Below are 17,406 nucleotides of genomic sequence, written 5' to 3'. Positions count from 1 at the left end.
TGCGAAACAATTTCCACATTGTCTTAACTGTGTACCAAAACTCGTAACTCAGATATTCATTTCCATGATCATATCGTAGACAGTTTATCCTCTTGTTACGACGAACTTCACTCTGAAACGGAATTGAACTTTTCAACATTTTAGACTTGTGATTCATTAAGTAAATACTCCTGTATCTACTCAAATCGTCAGTGAAGTAAGAACATAATGATATCCACTGCGTGCCTCAGCACCCATTGGACTGCATACATGAAAATGTATCACTTCCAACAAGTTACTATCTTATTTCATCTCAATGAAAACAAGGCCTTGCTCATGTGGTATGATTCGCATGTCACTAGTGATTCGAAATCAGGTGAGTACAAAGATCCATCAGCATGGAGCCTCTTCATGCAATTTATACTAACATGACTCAAGCGGCAGTGCCACAAGTAAGTGGTACTATCATCATCAACTCGTATCTTTTGGCACCAATATCATGAACATGTGTAACACTACGATCGAGATTCAATAAACCATTGAAGGTGATTATTCAAGAAAGTAGAGTAACCATTATTATCTTTAAATGAATAATCATATTGCAATAAACACGATCCAATCATGTTCATGCTTAACGCAAGCACCAAATAACAATTATTTAGGTTTAACACCAATCCCGATGGTAGAGGGAGCGTGCGACGTTTGATCATATCAATCTTGGAAAAACTTCCAACACGTATCGTCACCTCGCCTTTAGCTAGTCTCCGTTTATGCCGTAGCTTTCATTTCGCGTCACTAATCACTTAGCAACCGAACCGGTATCCAATACCCTCGTGCTACTAGGAGTACTAGTAAAGTACACATCAACATCATGTATATCAAATACACTTCTTTCGACTTCTGCCAGCCTTCTTATCTACCAAGTATCTTGAGTTGCTCCGCCTCAGTGATTGTTCCCCTCATTACAGAAGCACTTAGTCTCGGGTTTGGGTTTAATCTTGGGTCTCTTCATTAGTGCAGCAACTGTTTTGCCGTTTCACGAAGTATCCCTTCTAGCCCTTGCCTTTCTTGAAACTTAGTGGTTTTACAAACCATCAACTATTGATGCTCCTTCTTTATTTCTACTTTCGCAGTGTCAAACATCGCGAATCGCTCAAGGATCATTGTATGTATCCTTGATATGTTATAGTTCATCACGAAGCTCTCACAGCTTGGTGGCAGTGACTTTGGAGAACTATCACTATCTCATCTGGAAGATTAACTCCCACTTGATTCAAGCGATTGTCGTACTCAGACAATCTGAGCACATGCTCAACGATTGAGCCTTTTCTCCTGTGCTTTGTGGACAAAGAATCTTGTCGGAGGTCTCGTACCTCTTAACAAGGGCACAAGCATGAAATCACAATTTCATCTCTTTAGAACATCACTTATGTTCCGTGACGTTTTACAACGTTTTCGGCGCCTTGCTTCTAAGCCATTAAGTATTTTTGTATTGAACTATCGTGTAGTCATCAGAAACGTGTATGTCGGATGTTCACAGCATCCACAGACGACGCTCGAGGTGCAGCACACCGAGTGGTGCATTAAGGACATAAGCCTTCTGTGCAGCAACGCGGACAATCCTCGGTTTTACAGACTCAGTCTGCAAAGTTTGCTACTATCAACTTTCAACTAAATTTTCTCTAGGAACATATAAAACAGTAGAGCTATAGCGCAAGCTACATCGTAATTCGCAAAGACCATTAGACTATGTTCATGACAATTAGTTCAATTAATCATATTACTTAAGAACTCCCACTCAAAAAGTACATCTCTCTAGTCATTTGAGTGGTACATGATCCAAATCCACTATCTCAAGTCCGATCATCACGTGAGTCGAGAATAGTTTCAGTGGTAAGCATCTCTATGCTAATCATATCAACTATACGATTCATGCTCGACCTTTCGGCCTCATGTGTTCCGAGGCCATGTCTGCACATGCTAGGCTCGTCAAGCTTAACCCGAGTGTTCCGCGTGCGCAACTGTTTTGCACCCGTTGTATGTGAACGTTGAGTCTATCACACCCGATCATCACGTGGTGTCTCGAAACGACGAACTGTAGCAACGGTGCACAGTCGGGGAGAACACAATTTTGTCTTGAAATTTTAGTGAGAGATCACCTCATAATGCTACCGTCGTTCTAAGCAAAATAAGGTGCATAAAAGGATTAACATCACATGCAATTTATAAGTGACATGATATGGCCATCATCACGTGCTTCTTGATCTCCATCACCAAAGCACCAGCACGATCTTCTTGTCACCGGCGTCACACCATGATCTCCATCATCATGATCTCCATCAACGTGTCACCATCGGGGTTGTCGTGCTACTCATGCTATTACTACTAAAGCTACGTCCTAGCAAAATAGTAAACGCATCTGCAAGCACAAACGTTAGTTATAAAGACAACCCTATGGCTCCTGCCGGTTGCCGTACCATCGACGTGCAAGTCGATATTATCTATTACAACATGATCATCTCATACATCCAATATATCACATCACATCGTTGGCCATATCACATCACAAGCATACCCTGCAAAAACAAGTTAGACGTCCTCTAATTTTGTTGTTGCATGTTTTACGTGGTGACCATGGGTATCTAGTAGGATCGCATCTTACTTACGCAAACACCACAACGGAGATATATGAGTTGCTTTTTAACCTCATCCAAGGACCTCCTCGGTCAAATCCGATTCAACTAAAGTTGGAGAAACCGACACTTGCCAGTCATCTTTGAGCAACGGGGTTACTCGTAGCGATGAAACCAGTCTCTCGTAAGCGTACGAGTAATGTCGGTCCAAGCCGCTTCAATCCAACAATACCGCGGAATCAAGAAAAGACTAAGGAGGGCAGCAAAACGCACATCACCGCCTACAAAAACTTTTGTGTTCTACTCGAGAAGACATCTACGCATGAACCTAGCTCATGATGCCACTGTTGGGTAACGTCGCATGGGAAACAAAAATTTTCCTACGCGCACGAAGACCTATCATGGTGATGTCCATCTACGAGAGGGGATGAGTGATCTACGTACCCTTGTAGATCGTACAGCAGAAGCGTTAGTGAACGCGGTTGATGTAGTGGAACGTCCTCACGTCCCTCGATCCGCCCCGCGAACAATCCCGCGATCAGTCCCACGATCTAGTACCGAACGGACGGCACCTCCGCGTTCAGCACACGTACAGCTCGACGATGATCTCGGCCTTCTTGATCCAGCAAGAGAGACGGAGAGGTAGAAGAGTTCTCCGGCAGCGTGACGGCGCTCCGGAGGTTGGTGATGACCTTGTCTCAGCAGGGCTCCGCCCGAGCTCCGCAGAAACGCGATCTAGAGGAAAAACCGTGGAGGTATGTGGTCGGGCTGCCGTGGAAAAGTCGTCTCAAATCAGCCCTAAAACCTCCGTATATATAGGTGGGAGGGAGGGGAGGAGGCAGCCTCAAAACCCAAAGGTTTGGCCGAAATTGGAGGTGGAGGAGTCCTACTCCAATCCTACTTGGAGTAGGATTCCACCTTCCCACTTGGAAACTCTTTCCACCTTGTGTTTTTTCCTTCTCAAACCTTATGGGCCTTAGTGGGAACTTATTCCAGCCCACTAGGGGATGGTTTATCTCTTCCCATAGCCCATGAGACCCCTTGGGGCGTGACACCCCTCCCGATGGTCCCCGGCACCCCTCCCGGCACTCCCGGTACACTACCGATGAGCCCGAAACTTTTCCGGTAATGCACGAAAACCTTCCGGTAACCAAATGAGGTCATCCTATATATCAATCTTCGTTTCCGGACCATTCCGGAAACCCTCGTGATGTCCATGATCTCATCCGGGACTCCGAACAACATTCGGTAACCAACCATATAACTCAAATACGCATAAAACAACGTCGAACCTTAAGTGTGCAGACCCTGCGGGTTCGAGAACTATGTAGACATGACCCGAGAGACTCCTCGGTCAATATCCAATAGCGGGACCTGGATGCCCATATTGGATCCTACATATTCTACGAAGATCTTATCGTTTGAACCTCAGTGCCAAGGATTCATATAATCCCGTATGTCATTCCCTTTGTCCTTCGGTATGTTACTTGCCCGAGATTCGATCGTTAGTATCCGCATACCTATTTCAATCTCGTTTACCGGCAAGTCTCTTTACTCGTTCCGTAATACAAGATCCCGCAACTTACATTAAGTTACATTGCTTGCAAGGCTTGTGTGTGATGTTGTATTACCGAGTGGGCCCCGAGATACCTCTCCGTCACACGGAGTGACAAATCCCAGTCTCGATCTATACTAACTCAACGAACACCTTCGGAGATACCTGTAGAGCATCTTTATAGTCACCCAGTTACGTTGCGACGTTTGATACACACAAAGCATTCCTCTGGTGTCCGTGAGTTATATGATCTCATGGTCATAGGAACAAATACTTGACACGCAGAAAACAGTAGCAACAAAATGACACGATCAACATGCTACGTCTATTAGTTTGGGTCTAGTCCATCACATGATTCTCCTAATGATGTGATCCCGTTATCAAGTGACAACACTTGCCTATGGCCAGGAAACCTTGACCATCTTTGATCAACGAGCTAGTCAACTAGAGGCTTACTAGGGACAGTGTTTTGTCTATGTATCCACACAAGTATTGTGTTTCCAATCAATACAATTATAGCATGGATAATAAACGATTATCATGAACTAAGAAATATAATAATAACTAATTTATTATTGCCTCTAGGGCATATTTCCAACAGTTTGCATATGCCTATCTCTATTTTTTTGTGCAAATCCAACATTGTCATCAATCCACCAAAAAGGGGGAGATTGTTAGGGCATATTTCTCCTAAGTGGTTTTAGTGATTGATGACAATTGTTGTGCGGACTAATCTTGTGTCCTGAGCATTTCAGAATATTCTCCTTTAGGCACAAGATGACTCGACACCCCTCGGAGGATCTCGAAGACGGATTTTCTTCTGCATTTCTCTTCCTAGTCTGAGTCATAGGAAAGTCTTTGTACCAAGAGGGGGTCCGCGTCGGAAAGGTTTGGGTGGAATCTTCACGCACACACCTCATGCACCCACCCATGTTTTAGCCTCAGTGGAGCACCATTGTGTTTTCCTTGCCTATGTGAAAAAGGGTAAGCGGTAGTACCGTTGTCCCAGCGGTAGTACCACTCTGGGAGCGGTACTACCGTCTGAGGTGCGGTAGTAAACTTTTACTACCGCTCCAGGAGCGGTACTACCGCCCGAAGAACGGCAGTAGTTTTTTACTACCGCTCCAAGGGCGGTACTACCGCCCTCAGTGCGGTAGTATTATTTTACTACCACATCGATGGGCCTTTTCTCGCATACTTTCCCTCGAAGGGGGTGGCGCGGTAGTACCCCCCGGTACTACCGTGGTTGGTGAGGAGCTGAGCGGTAGTACCGCTCGAGGAGCGGTAGTACCGCTCGTGCATTTATGTGGTAGGTGGGTAACGGTTGGATCTGCCCCACCTACTATATAAATGCATCTCCTTCTTCCTTGAGCCCACCTTTGACCTCTCTAAGCTCCATTGTTGCTCCACAAGCTCATTTTAGCCCGATCTCTCTCCCTAGCCAATCAACCTTGTTGATTTTCTAGGGATTGCTTGAGAAAGCCTTGATCCACACTTCCACAAAAGGATATTTGATTCCCCCTACTAATCCCTTGTGGATCTTGTTACTCTTGGGTGGTTGAGCACCCTAGACGGTTGAGGTCACCTCGGAGCCACATTCCATTGTGGTGAAGCTCCGTGGTCTTGTTGGGAGCCTCCAAGCTTTGTGTGGAGATTGCCCCAACCTTGTTTGTAAAGATTCGGTCGCCGCCTTCAAGAGCACCTATAGTGGAATCACGGTACCTTGCATTGTGCGAGGGCGTGAGGAGAATACGGTGGCCCTAGTGGCTTATTGGGGAGCATTGTGCCTCCACACCGCTCCAACGGAGACGTACTTCCTGTCAAAGGGAAGGAACTTCGGTAACACATCCTCGTCTCCATCGGTTCCACTTGTGGTTATCTCTTACCTTTACTTTGTATATGTTGGTGTTGTAGAGTATCTCCTACGTGCTTCGTTACTCGTTACTAAGTAGCATCATATAGGTTGTCCTCCTAGTGCCATGTTAGTGAACCTTTATGATTGCTACTCCATATTTATTTAGAAAAGCTAAAAATTGGTAGTTCCCTATTCACCCCCCCCCCCTCTAGTCAACCATATCGATCCTTTCAGCAATGATATGTCACACTCAATAATATTACTAACATGCCCAAAAGTGAAGAAAATAAAAAGAACTTCATCCAGTAGATTGAAGGATGAGGAAACTGGCGGACTATCAACGAAGGAGGAGTGGCGGCGCAGTGCACCCAGATCAACTCTCTAGGGTTTGGAAGATGAAATAAGTACATGTCTTCCTAATCTATCTGTATCAGCGTTAAATGTGTCACGTTTCAAGTCATCGGTAATGTGAAATATGAGCAGATTTCATGGTGTTATATATGTTTCACTTATACAATTCTAATGTATTTTAATAGGAAAATGATTAGAATCACGCATACACTTCCACCACATGCGCAACTGTCACATACGAGTTTGATCAGCCGATGCACAACCGACCAGGATTTCCACTACTGATGCGTGCATCTGCTGCTTACAGTTTTTCTGCAACATCATTTGCATTGCAGAAGCTACAACAACATCCATGCGGCAAGAAGATTAAGACAAAAAATATGAAACTTCATCTCTGTTGCAGAAGTCCTTCGGCAACAACATCCATGTTATAAAAATGGTTAAGATAGAAAAAAAATATGCAACATCATACATGTTGCAAAAGTTCTTCCGCAACGGCACTCATGATTCAAAAGAGCTCGTATGAAAAAAAATATGCAACGGAACCTCTATTGCAAATGTTTCTGCAACAAATGGTCTACTGCAAAAGATTATGCAACACTCTCTTTGTTGCAAGGATGAGAAAGGAGTCGGGTCGTTGGATGACTCCCATCAAATAACTACTAAGAAAAAGCCTACGAGAAACACCGCTTTTTGTACTAGCAGTAGCAGGGCTGCCCGCTGTACTGCTACGGCGCTACAGCTAAATTTTAGCAGTAGCGCGTGATCAACCCAGCGCTACTCGTAATATCCTATAGCAGTAGCGCTCCTCCAGCCAGCGCTATTGCTAACTATCTGCAACGTGTTTTGTAGTGGAGCACTATTGTTACAAGCGCGCTGCAGGTAATATTTTTCCAGCGCTAGTACTAATATTTTTATGTTTTTTTCATATTTTGCTCTATTTATTGATGTTGCATATTAATATGTAGTTGCTGGCACAATATGATCATATTTTCCTCTAGGTCAACATGATCACTTGCATCCATCCACTTTACTCAAATATATGTCATATAACTCATCATCATCTTACTCATCTAACAACTCATCATCATCTTAATTGTACCAAGTTATAATCTCATAAAACAGAACAACATCGTAATAATCATCATCCTAATCGATCATGCCAAATTAATATAAAACAGAAAAACTTCTCTTTCATAGGACCTAGTCCTCTCTCCTAGGTAAAATGTCATAAAACAGAATAACACCTATGACTCTGTGATGAAGCAGAGAGATACAATAGTCTCCAACTAGTGGCTTGCGATCCTTGTTTATTTCTCTCCATGCTTCAATTTGGAGCCTTCCTTGTGATTTGCGCTCACTCGAGTATGGAAAATTGAATTGAACCCTCATAGGTCTTTTAATTGTCATATGACATTTTCCATGCATCGACGAAGGCACAACATCATTTGACAGTTCTGTTGAAAAACATAATAGTAACCTAGTTAACAATGTAATCAACACCATTTACGCAATAGTAGTGTACATAATTAACAACTCTTACCAAGATATTTCAGTGAATGTCATCCGCCCTCAACCTATGCACTGGTGTCATGTAAAATGCATAATTTGGGTCAGTTTCCAAATTATATGAGAAGTTGTCCCTACCAACCAGGACACCAATAACAAAGTTGATAAGAACATCCTTCTCCTTCCAAGTTAAATGTGATCCATAAGTATAGTGTGTCGTGTCAATTAATTTCTGTGTTTCACTCGAAGAAACGAAATAAGCTGTAATTATAAATTAACAAATTTAGTATGGATGAACACCAACTATTTTTTAATATAGAATGCAAATTACTCGACAAATATGGTTGACAAACTCAAATGAAAGTAAAACAGGAAGCATATCGACATCCACCCAAATGTCGATGTTACCTTCAATATGATCTTCAGGACGAAGATCGAAGGTTATTTCCATATCCTCCTGAAATCCATATGCCTTGCAAAGAGCTTCCCAATTTGAGAATCTTAATTCTGTGTTATTAACTGCATTCATTACTTTGACCAGAAATGTGTGATCATGTTTAGTCCTCAGGTTAGCTCTTCTCGTCATCATACTCTTGTGGTCTTCGAAACCGAGCGTCTCCAACACATACCTTTTTGCATGACAAGGCAGGAACTAGTCGAGTTGTATAAAACATAAATTACACATTGAAACAAAGAAACAGAAGTCATGCTTAATTACGAAAAAACACTTGTCATCGTTGCGTACCGTACAAACATCGAAGGTCTCGTCAAGCTTGATGGTGAAGAACCAGCCGTCTCGCAGGTGAGGCGTGTCGCGCAAACCCCTATCATCGCCGCAGTAATCACACTCAGGGTTCCTATCGTCGTCACACATTTCTTGTGTTCATGATTCAGAAATTTGGCATGACCATTACTAAAATAAGACATATTGAGCGCCTGAAATTTGCCGGAACAGAAATGAATCAACATTCCGACAAAACATAGGCACTAAGAGGAGGGGGCGGCCCCACGACAACAGTTGAGATTCCTTCGTCAAGAACACGCACGAAAATCACACAAGGAGCAACGTCAGACCGAAAGTGGGGCCCCCCACGACAACAGTTGAGATTCCTTCATCAAGACCACACATGAAAATCACACAAGGAGCAACGACAGACCGAAAGTACCTGGTTCTTTACTAAAAATCTATAACTAATACATTATCTCGAATTATGAAATCGAATATAATATCACTAATACATTTATAATGAACTCGAATATAATATCAGTAACACATCATCTCGAATAATCCAAAGAGAATATTATCATATAATATCACTAATACAGATCAAATATTATCGAATAATCTAGTTGACTAGCGGTTCCTGAGTCGCGGGCGGTGGACACCCAAAGAGAAGAAACCATTAGAGGATCATAACTCGGGTGAGATCCCTGAAGAACCTGTCGTCCAACGCATCCATGTAGCGACGGACGTGCTCATCCTCCTCCCTGACACGACGACATACCACCTCCACTGGAGCGTGCTCCCTCTGCACCGATAGTGGCCCACGCGATCGCCACCAAAGAAGCTCCGGGTAGACAACGAGACCCGGGTTCCTCATCAAGCTGCGTGTCTCAGAAGGTAGCACCTCCAAGTGCCAGCCCGGCGGAGTCCAGTCCCGGACATGGCGCCTCTCAAGGATGTCGCCGCCAAGTCGATGACGAGGATGCAGGCCGGACATCGTCGACGTCAAGAATAAATTCCTATGAGAACACATTCCTATCGTTTAATGTTTTACTTTCTCGTTTCCTACGATTAAGTTTCCTCATTTAATTCTTAAACAATAATAAAATGAGTAATGACATAAAAAGGTCTATGAACATATCGAGCGCCTGAATTTTTGACTCATTTTTACGATTAAAACTCTTTTTTGACTCATTTTTGACACAGTTGTCTTATTAATTATCTAATTTCATTAACAATTTAACCCTGTCAATCCTAGCATGAACCCTAGAAATTATCCCTAGCAATGTCCTAGCCAACATTAGCCCTAGCAAGAACCCTAGAAATCAGCCCTAGCAATCATAGAAACTATCAATCAAACAGACAGAGGAGGCTGGAGAAGTCTCACCAGAGAAGGAGACGGTCGGCGTGCGGAGGAGACGGATGGAGGAGAAGAAGAGGGCACCAGGGGCGTGGGTCGGGGCCGGGGTGGACGCCGTCGGGGCAGGAGATTGGTCGGCGACGAGGTCAGGGTCGCCGAGGTTGGGGTCGGGGGCAGCAGCCGGTGGGAGGATAGGCGGTGGCGGAGGAGTCTAGAGGGAGGGTGGGGAGGGAGAGAGGGAGAGAATGATGGGCGTGCGCGGACGGATGATGGATAACTGCGGGTAAGAGTAGGAGTAGCGCGGGCCGTAAGAAAAGCGTTACTGCTAGGGCTTTAGCGGTAGCGTTGCTTTCTAGCAAACCCTACTACTATCAGTCGCCCCCATCGATCAGGATGGGACCAGCTAACCGTAGCGCGGGTTTAATTGCCAGCGCTACTGCTAAATGTATAGTAATAGCGCCTTCAGCCAACCGCGTTACTACTATTTAACAGTAGCGCTGCGAGTTTAACACACGCTACTGCTAAAGTCCTATCTATAAGCATTCTCCTAGTAGTGAATGAATGCGGAAGTGGTGGATATTTTATATTGATACGTCGGCTGACGCATAGCATCAGGCACTGCTAGGCGCCGGCGCGCCGGCCCAAGTAGTTGCGCCGGTCGTTCCCTAGCCGTCCGATGCAGCCAGCCCTACCGTTCGATCCGCGTTGACTCTTTTTTTCGAGTGCAGCCCCACCCTGCCCCGCACTAATGCAAGCCCCTCGTCCCCACCGTAGAGCTGCAAACCGCACGCCGCAGCGCCGGAAAGCCGTTCCGTCCTCGCCGCTGGTCGCCGTTCTTGCAGCTCCTGTTATGGTCGCTCCCCGTCATTTTTTACAAAAAGCTTCAACCGCAGAGCCTTCTGCCCCCACGTCGGCCCGTCCCCGATCCGCGGTTGCGGCGGCCGGATCCGCGGCGGTGGCAGGCAGGATTAGCTCGAGGAGGGTCTTCCCCATCTATCACGGGACCTAGGGTTTGCTTCAACCATGTTTACATCCAGAATCAACTACTTGCTGCCATGGATTTGGGCTCAAGCTCTGGGATGAGCTCCGTTGCCAGAATACGGTTGCAACAAAATAATACGATTGCAACAAAATAGAATGACGGATGTAGCAAATTTGTATAATGATTGTAGTATTTTGCCTCACGTGAAGAAAAAGAATGTGGGTGGAAGCAACAAAACAATACGGTTGCAACAAAACAGAACGAGGATGTAACAAAATATATAATGGTTGTAGCATTTCCCCATCACGGTTGCAGCTCGCCATGCCAACGGTTGTAGCAAAAAAACAATATGGTTGCAACAAAACAGAATGACTGATGTAGCAAATTTGTATAATGGTTGCAGCATTTTTTCATCATGGTTGCAACTCCGGCTACAAAACTCCGGCGAAGTTTGGTTGCAACTCTCACGGACGTGGTTGTAACTTTTTTTATCAACGGTTGTAGCTTTTTTTGGATGCTTGCAGCTTTTGTGATACGTGGTTGTAGCATTCGCGACATCATCCCTGTAGATCCTCGTGCAGCAACCTCACCTGCCGGCCATGGGATCACCCGCCCGCCGTCGCCATTCTGGTTGCAGCTCCTCCCGTCTGCCGGCTGAAGCTCCCGTGTAGCTGGATGTAACTTTTCCGTCCACCATGGATCTGACGGGAACGAACAAATAGATCTGACAGAGACGAGAGGAAGAATAGGTCGCTGGAGAACGTGCCCGCCGCCGCGGGCCCTATCGTCGGATCCGCCGGTCCTGTCGCCGGAGCAGCAGCCGGCCTTGTCGCCCTCCCAGTCGCCCCTGTCGTCCGAAAATGGTGTGGATGAGATACAAATGACCGGTTGAAGCAAGTCGATGGCAGGTGAAAAAAAACAGTCCACGTGACGCTGCGGGGTGTTTCAATCGCTGTAGATCGAACGGACCTAGCAAGTTCGACAGGACGTAACGTTTACCTTTCAATAATGTAAATCAAGATAAAAATTGTTTCTTATTCATCGCTTCACAGGGCCAAAAATCATCCTACCCTAGAAGTAAGTAAGGCGATAGAACATCCTACATATGAAGCCATCGTCACATCAAGCAGGTTTCTAGGTGGCCGATCATATCAGTTTATCAGCAACAAAACAACGATTCCATGTCGATCTCGAGAGAGAGAGAGAAAACGAAAGAAAAACCAAAAGTAAACGCAATAGCCATCTTTCGTGATCCGGATGAAACCCGACCGTTAGTTCCAAACCCTCCGTCCAACATAAAAGGACTTCCACCACGCAACGCAACGCAATGCAACGCTCTCCCACTCACGGAAGCCATACAAACACTTTGCCTCCGGCCGGCCGCCAGCGCCAGGTTATTTCCGGCTTGTTGCCCAGTTCCAGCAGGCCCAAGGGCAAGAAACCCGGCAACAATGCCTCACCACGGCGCGCTCGCCGACGAGGAGGCCCCGTCGCCGCGGCCCTCCGCCGCCGGCTGCTACACCTTCCTCCGCTCCGCCGCCTCCCGCCGCGGCCACGGCGGCGGGTACCGGCGCCTCGAGTCGGCGTCCATCGTCGACGTCGTGAGGGTGGAGGTCGGCACGACGGCGAAGGCGAGGAGCGTGTTCCACGTGGACCCGGCGGTGCTGGAGGCCGAGCCAGTGCGAAGGTTGGTGGCCGCGGCGGGGCGGCGCACGGCGGCTGGCGCGGTGGCCGTGGCCGTGGACGCGCTGCTGTTCGAGCACCTGCTCTGGCTGGCCGCCACCGACGGCTCGGCCGCCGACGACCTGTCGGAGATCGTCGAGTTCTACTCGGAGGAGGACGACGACGAAGAGGACCACCGTCACGATGGCCACGGGTTCAAGCTCAAGCGCTAGCTAGTCAAGCTTGTTCAAAGCTATAAACTTGATCCGTTTACTGGTGATGATTCTCATCGTAACGTATTACGCGCGTACTCCGTACACCATAGCATGTACCGCTACTCCGCGTAGTAATTCGATCATCCACTGGTACACTAATTAAGCTGCTAGCTAGGGATGCATGATCCACACATGTGTCTGTGGATGAGTGGATCGATTCAACTGGATCATGCAGGTTCATAGCGCGAACAACCGTGGAACACGGTTAATTACTTTATGTAATGTATGTAAGCTTATTATGAGGTTTTATAAATAATCTGATGATGGAAGAAACAATTGCTTACAAAACAAACACATGGTGGGACACCTGGCTGGCATGGCAATGGCACATCCACTGCAGATTCCCTTGCTCGCCTGCTACTTTTGGCCGTCGCGTAGGTAGAACCGCAACACCCGCGGTGGTGACGGATTTCTGAGCACGACGAGTGGATGGACCGGACGTGGCAACAACCGTGAAGCGTAACCCGTGTCCAATTTGATGCACGCTGTTGGAGATGCTCTTAGTCGTGGATGGCCTCACTGTCAATGATCAGTGTGGCCAGGAGGCCACATGGATGACCGACACACAGACGGTGTCGGCCAGCCGGAGCACCCCAGATGCCAAGGTGTCCCGCCCACCAGCACGGCGCCGGCACTCCCTCGCCGCCGGTAGCCTCCCCGTCCCCGGCCGGCGCGCGGGGGCGAAATTTGTTGTTCCCGGGTCAGTGTCGCCGAGCCGTACATATATCTGGGATGGATTGGAGCAGTCGCCTCTAGGCCCCAACCAAATCAAACAGAATGCAGGCGTTACATCCGTTGAGGCGACACGAGACGCGACAGCCACCGGATGCGACGAGAGATCGGTCGCTGCCTGAAACTATATACGTTAAGCCTGCGTGGTTGATCTTCCACGGAACCAGCATTACATATACGGCAGGCCTCGTCGCCATCCCTTCGTCTCTACGGATCAGCAGCTCACCCAACAGCCACCTTACGACGCCGATGCGCGAGCTAATAATAATCCAACATGCCAAAACGGTCCCAGCCGCGCGTGTCGCCAAGTCGTTGGTTCGCCTCCATCCCAAGTTCAACGCCCTCGACATGGAGTGCCATGGCTTCCCAGGCGGCTTCATCTGCTGCTACGTGAAAGGAACCCGACACCCGCCTACCGGCGTCGGCATGGCCAGCGATCCGGTTTCGTCAGCAGCAAACCAGAGGCGTTCCAGGCAAGGGCGAACCACAGCCATGGCCAGTCTCATACTTCTCTGAAAGAGGTGTCTTATCCCCAACAGGCAATAAAACTCCGAGATGGCCAAAACTGAAGAACCATACAAACAGGATTCTTTTTCCCCCATTTCTTTCATGATTTCTATTTCTAAAACATGTAACAGACTGGACCTGAATTCTCATCAAGATTACATACATCTCAACAATGGGCGCATAATGAATACCATCAAACCTGATTGATATGTGATTAATCAGACAGAAACTATACAGTGGTAGCCAAATACGGGTCCGAATGTCATAGTCATGCCCAAAGATTCAGCTACATAAATAATTGGATACATACAGAAGCGTGACTGATTTTCGAATACACTATCTGCACAGCGATGTAATCAAACGGCGGCCTTGCACAAGAAACCGGGAGTACTGGGATACCTTCATCATCTTACAAGAAGTTAGATGGCTCCTGTGAGCTACCAATCACACGATGGGAAGTGAAACAGCATCGTATATCCCGCTGAGTCACCGGAGTTCTATACACTTCGATGAGTTTCAAGCTAGTCTCGCAATGGCCTGGCTTCGAGCCCCCCTTCCTTGCGGCTCACTAGGTCGTAGGCCATGTGGGTTCCTAGGATTCTGTCCCATATGGAGAAGAACGGCTGAGAGTAATTGTACTTCGTGCCTTGGAGCTGATGGTGGATATCATGGTACGCCGTGTTATTTTGGAACAGGTGCTGGAAAATGTTATATGGCAACCAAAGTCCGCAGTGATCATCGACCGTCTTGAGCACAGCGAAACAGAAGAAGAATACGGCAGTCCTCGGCGTCATACCGGAGACCAAGAAGGACATAGCACCCCCTAAAGTGTCCAGAAGGAGCCCCTCCAGTGGGTGGTTGTAGAGAGCCCCGATAGCGTAAGGAACGATCAGCCGGTGATGTTGTGAGTGGATATGTCGGTAGAGGAATTTGTTCTGATGCATGTAGCGGTGCACAAAATATTGCCAGGTGTCCATCACCAGCATTGCAACCAAGAACTGAAACGACTGAACCACCATAGATGGTTGGACTAGAACAGTTGAACTATCTGAAGTAATCTGCAAATAATCCCACAGAATCGGGTTAGATAGGTTAAACGATGAATTAGTTTGTCCACTAAGAAAACTGAATAAAAAAGGGACGCCTATTGAAAGGCCTCATCAACCGGACATATGCAACATAAACAGACCAGCAAGCATACATCCGTTTTATTGTTGGGACCATCGACAAACAATTGCCTTGCTTTTCTTTGTGATTAGTAATCTTCAGGACAGTACAGATAACTAAAGTGAATGAAAGCCTGCCTGAATCTTTAGGATAATATCAATGCTGCGACTTTATTTTCAGTAATTTCAAGCCATCTGAACCAAGTTTGCTTTTAATTCTGCAAGCATGCAATGTTTATAAGCGATGGTCCATTCATTCGTTGGATGCAGGTAAAATCATCTAGAAGGAAATACCTTTCTGAGCAGATTGCATACAAACGCGGTGATGTGCTGACGTGTTACTCCTTCGGAGTTTACGAGCTGCTGTTCTTACTTGATGAATAATGTGAACTTTAGTGAATTAGGCCAGTGAAGAGTAATGCTAATTTTGAGAAATTATGGACTGGTATACCACATTCGGTAAATATGACATCTTTTAGGAGACAATGATTAGCCGCATTCATCGGTCAATGGATGGGTTATAAGTTTCACTCTGTAAGACAATGTTACATGGCATTATGGCTGGATAGAAGCCAGATTGAGCAGAGCTTTTGAGAGCGAAATGTTCTTAAAACAGAGATGTTAAATCAGGCGAAGCCAATCGATGGATAGGTGGTAGGTATTTAAGCAATCATAATTCAACTACAGACAATTTCTCCAAAAATTAACTAGTTAGCCAGAAAAAGGACTCTATTTGAGATCGTTAGAAATGTAAATCCACACAGAGCGAAGAATAGCAGACAATGAACATATACATTCATTGTATCAAGGACAGCAGTAATAATCTTTACCAAATGAAGTGGCTATGTGAAAAATGTTAAGAAACTGCCTCCGACTTTTAGCTGCGCAGTAATTATGTAAATCGTGTCAATTTTTACGTGTCCAGGCTCTCCCTCTAGTTCTCCCTAACTACAAGTATTTAGGTATAGAGGGAGTAAAACACGTCATATTATTTTTCCTGGCCTAACTCGAAAGAACTATCACTATCACCAGAAAGATAAGAGCTCGACGACGCCCGTTCTGAAGGTTTTCCATTAAAGTTTTTGAGTAACTTTTCATCAGAATATTTTTGAGTAATTAAATATTCATATAGTGATGGTAGCAACCTAATGTATACTCCCTCGGTGCCTAAATATAAGTCTTTTAAAATATTTTACTAGGTGGCTACACACGAAGCAAAATGAATGAATCTATACTTTAAAGTATGTCTATATACATCCATATGTAGTTCATTAGTTGAAACTCTAGAAAAACTTATATTTAGGAACGGAGGGAGTACATGGCAGCACAAGCCAAAATGTGAGGAATTAGTGATTAGCTCGGCTTTTTTTTTTGTTCATAATATCCATGGCAGCGTAAGTCACTGAAGAAACGAGAGCAGCAATGCGGCGGGGATAGTAGGCTTACCATGAAGAGGATCATGGCGACGATGGCCTGCACGAGCTGCTGCAGGAGCACCCCACGCACGACCGCGGGGAGGGTGACGAGGTTCTTGTCCTCCTCCTCTGCCCTTGTGTGGAGCCTGTAGCGCTGGAGCGGGCGGCGGTGCAGGACGAGCTGGTAGCCGCCGGCGTAGACCCAGTAGAGCAGGATGGGGGCGAAGGTGCCCATCGTCTCGTCGCTCGCGTAGCCTTCCCACGGCACCATCCTCCTCCTCCTCCTCCTCCTCCTCTTTCCCTTATCGCCCGCAACAGGACGCGGGAAGAAGAAGAAGAAGAAGAAGACCACGCGGAGCCAGCCGCCGCCAAGATTGGATTTTGACGGCGGGGGCGCGCGCGCCCTCCTGAGTCCTGACGGACTCGGCCTCTCGCCGCCTCCACGCGGATCTAGGAAACAGGTACGGATTGAGGAGGGTTCCACGGGGCCGAGACGAAATGGCAGGGCCGAGGAGGGCACGGATTGCGCAGGGAACACGGAGGAGAGGGGGGAGGGGGGGAAGGATCGGCTGATGATTAGCGGAAGAATCGAAAAGGAGTAGGAGACCGGATGACAGGAGGGAAGAGAAGATGACGCCGTCTCCTCCTCCTCCTCCTCGTCAAGAAAATTATTGCACGTGGGGTACGTACGTACTGTCCAA

At 46.6% G+C, this 17,406-nt stretch overlaps 2 protein-coding genes across 2 annotated transcripts; one reads left to right on the top strand and one right to left on the bottom strand.

The window, feature by feature from the left end:
- The first annotated feature begins 12,289 nt into the window (after nt 1-12,289).
- Nucleotides 12,290-13,158, top strand: LOC123425205. The gene has a single exon (XM_045108879.1). The coding sequence runs from the start codon at nt 12,400-12,402 to the stop codon at nt 12,841-12,843; it is 444 nt and encodes a 147-aa protein (XP_044964814.1). The 5' UTR covers nt 12,290-12,399; the 3' UTR covers nt 12,844-13,158.
- A 1,049-nt stretch (nt 13,159-14,207) lies between these two features.
- Nucleotides 14,208-17,389, bottom strand: LOC123425204 (very-long-chain aldehyde decarbonylase GL1-9). The gene is made up of 2 exons (XM_045108878.1): nt 16,737-17,389; nt 14,208-15,182 (listed from the first exon to the last, which is right to left on the bottom strand). Exons 1-2 carry the CDS (start codon nt 16,974-16,976, stop codon nt 14,646-14,648), a joined length of 777 nt encoding a protein of 258 aa, XP_044964813.1. The 5' UTR covers nt 16,977-17,389; the 3' UTR covers nt 14,208-14,645.
- Nucleotides 17,390-17,406: the final 17 nt, after the last annotated feature.

This window comes from Hordeum vulgare, chromosome 2H (genome assembly GCF_904849725.1).
Source record: "Hordeum vulgare subsp. vulgare chromosome 2H, MorexV3_pseudomolecules_assembly, whole genome shotgun sequence".
Lineage (NCBI taxonomy): Eukaryota > Viridiplantae > Streptophyta > Magnoliopsida > Poales > Poaceae > Hordeum > Hordeum vulgare.
This window is presented reverse-complemented; position numbering and strand designations above follow the sequence as displayed.